The 12736-nt window shown below is 36.9% G+C and overlaps 1 protein-coding gene across 1 annotated transcript in view; it reads right to left on the bottom strand.

Annotated features, from left to right (window-relative positions):
• LOC106883357 (uncharacterized) overlaps positions 1 to 12372 on the bottom strand; it is a 33344-nt gene extending 20972 nt beyond the window's left edge. The window contains exons 1-3 of the mRNA XM_089348698.1: positions 11674 to 12372; positions 7427 to 7511; positions 1688 to 1767 (exon numbers count right to left, since the gene is read on the bottom strand). Coding sequence (XP_089204824.1) covers positions 1688 to 1767; positions 7427 to 7511; positions 11674 to 11691 — 183 coding nt within the window. The 5' untranslated portion in view covers positions 11692 to 12372. The remainder of the gene's footprint in view (positions 1 to 1687; positions 1768 to 7426; positions 7512 to 11673) is intronic.
• Positions 12373 to 12736: the final 364 nt, after the last annotated feature.

Raw genomic sequence — 12736 nt, 5'->3', positions numbered from 1 at the left:
AAGTGACCACACCATCTTTTATTCAAGTATAAGGTATCTAGAACTACATTAACTATTGAGACCTCCCTTTTTTAAGTTAGTAGCATGACATGAAAGAAATTTGGCGGCTATTTCTAGCTAGTTGAGTAACTGGTATGGAAGTTTCTATTCAGTTGGTTCTGAAGCCCTTTTATCATTACATTTTGTCAATAGAAAAGGGCTAAAGACTTATGAATGCTACTGGTCATTGCCTCGGTGAGGCCTAAAGTTGGAAGGTCGTGCTTCACCACCTCATCCCAGGTCTTCCTGGGTCTACCTCTTCCACAGGTTCCCTCAACCGCTAGGGTGTGGCACTTTTTCACACAGATATCCTCATCCATTCTTGCCACATGTCCATACCAGCGCAATCGTCTCTCTTGCACACCACAACTGATGCTTCTTAGGTCTAACTTTTCTCTCAAGGTACTTACACTCTGTTGAGTATGCACACTGACATTACACATCCATCAGAGCATACTGGCTTCATTTCTTGCGAGCTTACGCATGTCCTCAGCAGTCACGGCCCATGTTTCACTGCCATGAAGCATGGCTGTTTGTACACATGCATCATACAGTCTGCCTTTTACTCTGAGTGAGAGGCCCTTTGTCGCCAGCAGAGGTAAGAGCTCTCTGAACTTTGCCCAGGCTATTCTTATTCTAGCAGCTACACTTTCAGTGCACCCTCCCCCGCTACAAACTTGGTCACCTAGGTAGCGGAAGCTATCAACTACTTCTAGTTTTTCTCCCTGGAGTGTGGCAACGGTTGTTTTTTGCACATTTTCAGTGTTTATTGCTCCTGAGCATCTGCCACATACAAAAACTATCTTGCTAGTTAGCCTTCCTTTGATATTGCTGCACCTCTTATGTGTCCATAGCTTGCACTGGGTACATCTTATAGAGTTTCTACCTACGCCTTTTCTACAGATTGAGCAGGGCCATCTACCTGAAGGGGTTTGCGTTTTCTCTACCTTCTTACTTATTAGGACTTTGGTTTTAGCTAGGTTGACTCTAAGGCTCTTCGATTCTAGTCCTTGCTTCCACACCTGAAACTTCTACTGTAGTTCTGATAGTGACTCAACAATTAGGGCAAGGTCATCAGCATAGAGCAGCTCCCAGGGGCATCCCGTCTTGAATTCCTGTGTTATTGCCTGGAGGACTATGATAAATAGGAGTGGGCTGAGGACTGAACCTTGATGGACCCCTACCTCTACCCAGAATTCTTCACTATACTTGTTGCTAACCCTCACCTTACTGACAGCGTCCCTGTACATGGCTTGCACAGCTCTCACTAACCACTCATCTATTCCTAGTTTCCTCATTGACCACCAGATAAGGGAGCGGGGGACCCTATCAAAGGCTTTCTCCATGTCCACAAAAGCCAGGTACAGAGCTTTATCTTTGGCTAGGTATTTCTCCTGCAGCTGTCTTACCAGAAATAGAGCATCAGTGGTGCTTTTTCCTGGAACGAACCCAAACTGCATCTCATCTAAACTGACTCTCTCTAATCCACCTCTTTTAAAATGCTACTTTCTTTCACTCTCTTCCATATCTCTCAGCACAGTTTTCTTCTACATCTCGATAGAAAGTGTCCGAAACCAACGAATAAAAATGGTTACACATGACTTGGCCTTTTATAAATAGAAATTTCACGTATAACTAATGTACTTACTCCATGACCTAAATATCGGTAAGCACGCATTTTATCTTTTAAATGCCAAATCATGACACTGGAATCCAAAGAACTTGATACTGCAATACAAAAATTACAAAGAATAAAAATCATTTAAACGTTATACTTTTATTAATGAGTTTGAGGAAAAGCAGTCAAGCTGCAGAAGCACCAGCAGTTGATACAGTTGAATTACTTAAAGTTAGTGAGTGAATGCAGATAGGGAGAGAATTCTGGAGGTATGCAAATCTGAGAAAGGCAAAATGAGTGAAGTGTTATCAAAAGACAGGAGCTTGTAGAGGAATGTCCCTTTTCCTGTCTGGGTAGTACACTCAGTAATGACGGATAGGCTTAGGAATGAGCTTGAACACAACATGATCAAAACCACTAGTCATCTGGCAGGTTGACAGCAAGCACATATATAGTCCAAGTGAAGCTCAAAGCATACCAAACATTAGTATCATCTACACTACGGATTGATGGCACAGACAATATAACACAAATGGTTAAAAAAAACTGCATACATTCAAAAGATACTGGAGACATTGTTAACATCACATAGAAAAAATAAGGCCAAGAACATCCACATAATCATTATTTTTACATCCACTTTTCCAAGCTAACATGAACTGGACAGTTCTTACACTTAAGTATGAAAGTAATTGGTGCACAAAAACTTCTACCAACTTAGGCATGTCCAAAGAAAGGAGAAAACCTAATTGCTAAGATAAGTACTCTATTCACAATTGTTTAGTGGCTGAAAATAACATGCGGAGATTAGACATTGGTACTTACAGCAAGACTACAGCAAATGGGGAAAGAGACCAATGGAGAAGACTGATTCCCTTATGATACTACTGATATAACTCATGACATTTCATATGCCTAGTCATCAATTATTAATGGACTATCTTTGACAACAGGATGAGATACAAAAATGCAATTGCATCAAATAGTGGTTGTTTTGGTTGCACAGCTTCAGATCAGCTCTGATTTTTGAGTAGTGGCAGAGCACAGTGTACATGTCTGAAAGAGAAGAGACTGTTTCACAAGAAACAGAATAACAACACATCAGTGGGCTATTTGCTGAAGACTTGAGATGAGAGACTTACTCTTTTACTCTTTTATTTCAGTCATTTGACTGCAGCTATGCTGGAACACCACCTTTAGTCAAACAAATCAACCCCAGGACTCATTCTTTGTAAGTCTAGTACTTATTCTATCAGTGTCTTTTGCTGAACTGCTAAATTACAGGGATGTGGACACACCAGTATTGGTTGTGAAGTGATAGTGGGGGAACAAACAGACACACAAACATACACACACACACACATATATATATAACGGGCTGCTTTCAGTTTCCATCTACCAAATCCACTCCTAAGGCTTTGGTCAGCCTGAGGCTATAGAAGACACTTGCCCAAGGTGTCATGCAGTGGGACTGAACCCGGAACCATGTAGTTGGTAAGAGCAAGCTACTTACCACACATCCAATATAATTTAACAGTATACCAAAAAGTTTTTTTTTAGTGTAGCAACTGCACTCTTCTTGAATATATGAGAAAGACAAACTTTACCAACTCATAAGCAATTTTTTCTTCATCACCACTAACTTGTTCCATAACTGAAATGATGCAGTGTTTCTTCCATCATTTAAACTATCCATTATCTACATAAACCAAGCCAATAAAATTCTGACCAACCAACTGAAACATCAACAATTCCTACTCTCGCATTCAGATGAGATTCATCCCTCAACAGCCCAATCCATTTGGTTATATAATGGCATAACTAATAAGTTCATCATTCTGAGCAGTAAGGATGTTTCCAGTTTTTTTTTGGGGGGGGGGGGGGGGGGGTTAGAGCTTAAATCCTGTTGAAAGTAAAATAACCTTGCTAAACTTAGTTTGTGATTTACTGCAAGCAAAATGATAATTTATATCATCATTATCAGTGTACTCTAATAATGAGTTGCACAATTTCAACAGGGAAATCACAAGAGGTCATCTATGATGTTCTGGCTTGAGGAAATACATTTATACAAGATCACTGAAAATGTATAAAAGACTTCTAGAAAGTGAATAATTTTGAAAATTTCATTAACTATCATCAACATTGTTTAATGTCAGTTTCCCCAGGCTGACATGGGTTGGTTAAATCAGCAATACAGCTTCATGGCTATTAACTCATAGGCCATCAATTCAAATCCACAGCAAGTATTCATTGTGTAATTGAGGAAGCTACTTAATTTTACATTGTTTCAGGTAAGCTAGCTGTCAAAAATAGGTAAGAAATCTGATGAAAATTTTACCTGTAATAAACTGGCTTCCTAGTAATATTATATTTCATCTAATTAACATCATGGAACTAAAAATATGAGCTCTTATGAGTCCCTTACAACTTCTGGAGTCATTTATAATGCATCTCATTTGCAAGGGTCAATCTTTCCGTGTCTGGCTAAAACAATTTCTCATAAGACTTCCTCAATCTATTTCTGCTATGAACACCTCTATCCTTCATTTTTATAATAGAGTATATACATCCGACAATTCTTTTGTCACCAAACCACTTTCTCAACTCTCACATTTTCTTTTTACATTCAATGGATCACATTTGACACATTTTTAAATATAGCTCCACAATTACGTGTAATTTGCTTCAAAAGAAAAACCATTTATTGTTGTTAAGCTACAGGTCAATTCTGATCAGACAATCATATAATCATATGCATTCTAACTATAACCTCCCTATCCTTTTAGGGGCATCTAAGTATAATATCTACTGTGTCTTTTCCTTATTTAAGTAGACTGTTGAAATTTGGTTGCTATTTCTAGCTGTTTGACCAACTGATTAACCCTTTAGCATTTAAACTGGCGATATCCAACCCAAATATTCTCCATGGTGTACATTCAAACTGGCCATATCTGGCCTCTCGAACCTAATCTACACTGACATTCTTAAAATAAACAATCACATCATCAAAACTGGTTCTTGTGCGGGTGGCACATGAGATGCACCATTTTGAGCGTGGCCGTTGCCAGTACCGCCTGACTGGCTCCTGTAGGATTTTCGAGCGAGATCGTTGCCAGTGCCCCTGGACTGGCTTGTGCGGGTGGCACATAAAAGACACCATTTCGAGCGTGGCCGTTTTCGTGCGGGTGACACGTAAAAGCACCCACTACACTCTCTGAGTGGTTGGCGTTAGGAAGGGCATCCAGCTGTAGAAACTCTGCCAAATCAGACTGGAGCCTGGTGTTGCCATCCGGTTTCACCAGTCCTCAGTCAAATCGTCCAACCCATGCTAGCATGGAAAGCGGACGTTAAACGATGATGATGATGATGATGAAAACCCCAAGGCTATAACATATTGCATGATTAATTAAAAACAATTTGAATAAAAAGACATTATATTTTAACACAGTAATCTGAACACTGAAGGATTAAAGGCTTTTTCATAAGCATTATTTGTATCCAATAACAGTAGCAGTACTTCAAATTCTTTTCCATCTTCCTCACTTCTATTTCATGTAAGTTTATCTACTACTTACAACTTCCAGCAAACAATCTGAGCAATCCCTATTGGTTGGTTCAAGGCTTTTCATTCAGTGCACCTCAAGCTTTGATTGCATAACCAACAACCAGAAATCCAACTACACCTTTTGTCTACTCACAGCTCTTCTAAAACTAACAGTGACGTCAAGGTAGAGCTAGACATACTCAGAGACACAAAACAATCAATAGAAGACAGGTATGGAAGTTGAAGATCCGTCTTCCAGACATAGATACAAAGAAATACTAACTGATGTATATGGCAAGACAGTCTAGATAGTGAGTTATAACACAGAGGGCAACTAGAAGCTTCCTTAAGACAATCTGTTGTAAGCCACAAACCAGATCAATGGATGGAGGAAACTTCCAACCAAACAGAATGTGATAATGATGGATAAAGCCATAAATGCTAAAAGATAGGCCTGGAAAGATTGAAAGATGGAGGGTAGCAAGTGATAATTTCAAAAAGCTAAGCATTAAGTATACATAGCAAGGAGAGAAACTAAAAATAAGAGGTTTACCAATATTCTTCAATGAGAGGATCAGGAGTAAGGTAGTCTAAATTGCAAAGCCATATGTCAGTTTGAACCAAAATGTTAGAGACGAGCTGTGTAGAATCATAGCAGCACACTTATCTTCACTGATAACAAGAGGCAGGGAAATATTACAATAAGAAGTAAATGAATGAAGAGATTGTATAGGAGAGAAAGAGGCAACAGTTATTGGAGTTGACAGTTATACAGCTAAAAGTACAATCATCATTATTCAATGTGTTTTTCATGTTGGCATAGGTTGAACTGAAGGATACAAAGACTAAGAAACCAACTAGACCATGGGGGGGGGAGTCACTGAAATACTGAAACCATCAAGTTGAGTAGATCATGTGCTAGTCCCTAACACAGTATAGGAAGCAATCATTCCCTATTACAAGGGCAAAGGAGAAGCAACTTCAATGGCACTAAATTAATGGACCAAATTATGAAAGTAACAAAAAGAATTACAGATGTTTTTAGCAAAAAGTAAACCAAGTATTCCTAGCAACATGGAGAAGGCCATGCTCTGTAATCAGTTAGTTGCTAAGAATAGATGAATGGCTTATTAGAGTCATGCAAACAATGTACAGAGATGCTGTCAACAGAACAAGAGTTAGCAAGGAATTCAATGAGGAATTTAACATGCCAATAGGTTTTCATCCTCCTACTTCATTTATTTTAATTCTCCAGGTCATAATAGAGGAGTTTAAGACTAACTGTCCATTGGTGCTTCTGTATGAACAACATAGTTCTCATAGATGAATCTATCAAAGAATTAGAGATAAATATTCCAAATATGGATACAAAGACCAGAAACAAGAAGTATTGAGCCAAGCAAATACAAAAGTTCTAGTTAGCAGAAAAAAACAGAAAGGTAATAATGTTCAAAATACAAGAAGGGAGTAGCTATGAACTCTGAACTAATAAACTATAGGATCACAAGAGATACAGTGGAATCACAGTTAGCCTGAGAGAGGAAATACACAGTAGTTAGTAGTAAGAGCATGCATGAAATTAAGTCTTTCAAATACTTGAAAAACTTCCTAGAAGTAGGTGACAGCGTCTATTACTTAGATAACCTAATTAGCAGTGGGGAAAAATTCAGGGAGATATTACCTCTGCTGGCAAGAAGGGGATTCTCTTTCCATGTGAAGGGCAGACTGTATGATGCTTGTGTATGAAGTGTGGTGTTGTATGTTAGCAAAACAAGAGCATTAAATGCAAAAACAAACAAAAACTGGAAAGAAATGAAGCAAGTACACACTATTGGATGCATAATGTGAGTGTGTATGAGCAAGCACAAATGAGCTGAAAAAAATTACAAGTGGTATCAGATGTAGCATGTTAGAGAGCAGACTCTGCTGGTATGGATATGTGATGTACCCAAGTGGAAAGATCATGTGAAAAAGGAAAACTGAGCAAGATATGAGAAAGAGTTGATGAAAGCTGATATCAGGAAGTTGAACTTCATAAAGATGACAAAGGACTAGATACTATGATGGACTTGCCCAACTTATACTAACATGGAAAAGAAGACTTAGAATGATGATGATGATGACGATGATGATGATGATGACAATGATGGTTTTCTGGCTATGAAACAGAAAATGAAAACAAAATATAACTCAATGAACCAAAAACAAAAAAAAACGCTTACCTAACTGATTCATGTTAGGGCTAAAAGATACTGATGTAACACTATTTTTGTGTCCTCTGAAATTTTTTTCCAAAACGGGATCTCTCTATAAAGAAACAGAACATTATTACCATCATCACAATATAAATTTCTCTCAACTAAGGCTTCTCAATTTCCTGGGGCTCATTATTTCCAGGAAATCAGAAACATACAAAAGTAAAAAAAAACATTAAACACATTCATGTTTCTGTAATTTATTAAAACAAAAGCAGTGGGTTGAAGAATCACATCGTTTTTCAACATAGTCTCCTTGCTTTTATAATGCACTTCTTCCAGCAGTTCACAAGCTTTATTCCATTAGAGAAGAACGTTTTTGGCTTGTCATGCAGCTATTTATGCACCACTTCCTGCACTTTATCCATAGCAAATCTACGAATTTGTAAAAGATGTTTGGGTGGTCCATAGAGGTGATAGTCAGAAGAGCATGATCTGGACTGTATGCAGGATGTTCCAGAAACTCAAAACTCAATTCTTTAGTGGTTTCAATGGTGTTGACAGCTGTATGTGGGCATGCATTGTCATGCAACAGTAACACGTTGACAACAGACTTCAACTTTTGGTGTGACTTGCTGGTTTCAGTTTCTTGGCCGGTATTTCACTGTAGCCTACAACAGTGACTGCAGACCACTTTTCCAGAAAATGTTCTAGTATAGACCCTTTTGCATGAAAAAAAAAAACGGTTAGCATCACTTTTTTTCTGCAAAAGGTTGAGTCATGAATTTCTTTTTCACTGACAATTCCAGACGTTTCCACACCATACTCTATCTTTTGGATTCTAGCTGAAAGTAATGGACCTAGGTCTCATCTCCTGTGGCTATTCTCTCCAAAAAAAGCTTCCTCTTCATCATTGTAGCAGTTGAGTAAGCAGTGACATATCTCAACATAAATATACACTTCAGTAACCTCTCTTGGAACCCATCGTGCACACACTTTATAAAAGTGAAGCTTGTTGTGGATGATTTCATATGCATAACCATAACTAATTTGCAGAGAACATGTCAGCTCATTGATGGTCACTCATCAGTTCACCAGAACCATCTCTCAAGCATGTCGAATCTTCATGTCAGTCTGCATGTTGATGGGTGTCCTACTCCCTCTTAGTGCTTCTTGCTTGTCTGACCATTTTTAAATTTCTAGATCCACTCATACACACTTCTATACAATAGTGCTGTTCCTGTATTGTATCGAAAGCCTATAATGAATTTCAGCCCTTGACACACCTTCAGACTCAAGAAAATGGATCACTGATCTGTTTTTCCTTGATACACACTGCAAGCAAAGCAACTGTGTTTACCCTGTAACACAAGAAAACTGGAGTGATCAAGGTTAAGCCTTAGTTACATAACTACAAGAGTATCACATTCTAAGTTCCCAAGAACAGGCTTCAATCTTTATTTTTCCTTTTTTTAAACTTTCTTAATTTAATGATTTAAAGTTTTGTTGGATACTAAAAAGCAAGACACATGACCATCAAAATTTGTTCCATTAAAAAACATGGATACTTGCATAAAAACTAACAATTCAGAAACAAAGAAATCCTGAATACCATAAAACAGTTCAAGCAAATTGATACTATTAGCTCAAGAAGTATATATCATTAATGGTGTTTTCATTCAAACAAGACTGCAGTTTTGTAACAAAGAGTTCTAGTGCAGAAAAGGCATTCTCTGTTTCAAAGTTGGAGAAATAGTAGAAAGAGCAAAAAAGTTTCTACAAGTTAATACCTCTATGTCCAGTTATTTCAAATATTTTCATCTTTTCAACAACGTTTTTTTTTTTTGGGGGGGGGGGGAGGTCACAAAATAACTGAATACTCTCTTGATTGTTTTCATTTATTAATGGCAATGTTTAATCTTTGTAGCAAGACGTTTCATTCGATGAAGTGGCTGCTTCAATTACCATAGAATTAGAATAGGAAGTAGTGCATCTAAAATTAAAAGAGGATTGTTTAAATATTTCATCAATTCTCTCGGATGAAATTATTTTGCTTCTCATTTCTCTTTTTCGACGCAGTCTCTTGACAAGACGGACATGAGAGTATTTTTTTTAATTTTAGAATTGAATCAACTAAGCTTTCTGCAGAAATCAGGGTTACGTCCCTTTGACCGAATTTTTCAACTCAAAATTTTAATCGGTTTCAATGTTGTAACATTTATTAAACGTTTTGTAGTCGCCTGATATTTTTGCAATACAAGTTTTAAAGAAGAACTGTTCTAACTTTGCAAATAAACTATTCTATCTTGTTATGGTATCATTGATTAACTGCAATTCACCATATTCCACTTTAACATAATTCTGAAGTAATTAAAAAAACACTGACTAACGAGATAAGGTTATCTCGTTAACCAGCTGAGTGGTCAGTGTCACTTGCACTAACTGCAGATATGGCTATTACTAACACCTCATCCTCAACAGTTCGGTCCACCAACGAAATGAACTGACAATTATTCTCGCTTCTTTAATGACTTTGTCAACGCTTAAATTTTCTCAAGTAAAAGGGTTCTTTAACAACCGCAGCCTTTTCACTAAGTGAAATTTGCTGCAAATCAATCATCATCATAAATATATTTATTAAACGCCTTCATAACCGCGGGAACATTTTCATCATAATCCTTGAACAAACCTTCTTCAAACTTATCGGTTGTTGCATGTGTCGTTAATTTCATGACAATTATTGTTTTATTGAAGATCATCATAAATAGTCAAATAAAGTCAATGTAGTTCTATATTTAAGAGATGAGGAATTATTTACATTATTTACATTTGTCGGATATTTGTCCTCATCTTCTTTGTTGTTAACACAACGTTTCGGCTGATATACATTCCAGCCTTCGTCAGGTGTCTTGGGGAAATTTCGAACCTGGGTTCTCATTCCTAACGACCTGATTAATAATAGTAATAATAATAATAATAATATAATAATAATAATAATAATAATAGTAACATCGTTAGGAATGAGAACCCAGGTTCGAAATTTCCCCAAGACACCTGACGAAGGCTGGAGGGTATATCAGCCGAAACGTTGTGGCAACAACAAACAAGATGAGGACAAATATCCGACAAATGTAAATAATGTAAAGTCAATGTAGATAACATAATTGGTGCCCACAGTTAATATCCTTATGAAATTAGTCAGGATATTTGTCTTAGTATCATCCAGTGAAGGATGTCTGATCCAATTAATATCTAAAGCAGTTGTTGTTTCGTCTAAGTCATCTCTTATTAAGCTCTATTCCTTCGGGCAATGTCTAGAACCAGTTTATTAAGTGTATCTTTCCTTCTGTGAAAAGAGTGGAGATTGGGTAAGGAGATTTAGTTGCTATTTCGGCAAGACTTCCGCGTCCCCAACCTCAAACTACCCTTAAGATTTTTTTGTTTTTTCAACACAACCCCGCCTCCTTTCGTCTACGGGGAACATGAATCTGCAAAAAAAAAAAAAAATTGGCAAAAATCGACATTTCTAAATTACCACACCTCTCCCCCATTTCCTTTGTTTTTAACTTTTTTCAGACTTTTTTTTAATATGCGGAAAAATACAGAGATTATGATTCTGAAAAAAATTTCCAAAAATCTTTGTAAAATTTTTTTTTAACAATTTTTTTTTTTCTAAATATGCAGAAAAATACGGACATCATGATTCTGACAAAAATTTCAAAACATTTCGATACTTAGGGTTACAAGGTTAAGGTTTTAGGGTTAGGGTGTTAGGGTATTAGAGTTAATGTTAGGGAGAAAAGTCAAAATTGAAGAAGTTGGGGGGGAAAGGTGGGGGGATAATTTCACAATGCCGATTTTTGATAATTCTCCGAAACTTCCGTATCCGAAAACGGGCACTCTAGGCAAAAAAAAAAAAATTACAAAACTAAACAAATTTGGGAGAAAATGGGAAGAGGGGCCGAAGTCTTTCTAAAAACTGAAAATAGTGTAAATACAAATGGCAAAATATTTTTGAACAATCGCGACATAAACGCTTCAAATAAACTGATAAAATCAGGTAAAATGTTTTAGAAAAATATTGTTAATGTAAATTATTGTTAGTTTGAACAGGTGGAGAAGAATTACTGATTTTTTTTTTTTATCCGGAGTTTAGAAAAAAAAATAGCATAAATAAAAGAGCAACAGATTGGAGTGTTATGAAGTAATTTTACGAAGGAAAATGAATTGCTGCGTAAATATTTGAAAAGAATGAATGAAATACTGTTTTATACCGGGTCGAAATCCGCCATAGTGGTGATTGGTTGTATTGTCTTTAACCGTGAAGTTAAAACATTTGCATGAAATACATGAAATTGTGGTATAAATGCAAATAAATTGCTGAAAAATCGTGTTCTATCACGTTTATTTTGTTTTGAATAATGGCGGTTGTCTAGTTACAAGGGGAACAACTCGTACAAAGACAGGAATACTGATTACGATTGATTATCTTCAAATAATTGTTGTTGTTGGCACTCCGTCGCTTACGACGTTGAGGGTTCCAGTTGATCAGATCAACGGAACAGCCTGCTCGTGAAATTAACGTGCAAGTGGCTGAGCACTCCACAGACACGTAAATACATACGTAGTCACATACGTACGTACATACATACATACTTAGTTACGTACGTACATACATACATACGTATATACATACGTACGTACGTACATATATACGTAGTTACGTACGTACATACATACATACGTAGTTGCGTACGTACATACATAAATACATATATAAGCTGTTAAGTACGAACGTACATACGTGCATACATACGTAATTACGTGCGTACATACGTATATAAACATGTAGTTACGTACGTACGTAAATACATGCGTAGTCACGTACGTACATACATACATAGTTACATAAGAACGTACGTACTTACATATGTAGTTACGTATGTACATACGTGCGTACTTACGTACGTACTAACGTACATACATGCGTAGTTACGTACGTACGCACGTACATACATACGTAGTTACGTACGTACATACATACGTAGTTACGTACGTAAATACATACGTAGTTGCTTAGTTACGTAGTTGCTTAGTTACGTAGTTGCTTAGTTACGTACGTACATACATACCTACTTACGTTACGTACGTATATACATAGTTACGTACGTATATACATAGTTACGTACGTACGTACTTACATACGTAGCTAAGTATGTACGTACGTACATACATACGTCGTTACGTACGAACGTACGTTCATGTATACGTAGTAATGTATGTACGTACGTACATAGGTACGTAAATACGTATGTATGTACTTACTACGTAACTACG

This window comes from Octopus bimaculoides, chromosome 3, assembly GCF_046866305.1.
Source record: "Octopus bimaculoides isolate indiv1 chromosome 3, ASM4686630v1, whole genome shotgun sequence".
Lineage (NCBI taxonomy): Eukaryota > Metazoa > Mollusca > Cephalopoda > Octopoda > Octopodidae > Octopus > Octopus bimaculoides.
The sequence above is the reverse complement of the archived record's forward strand: the minus strand, read 5'-3'. Positions and strand labels throughout refer to the sequence as shown.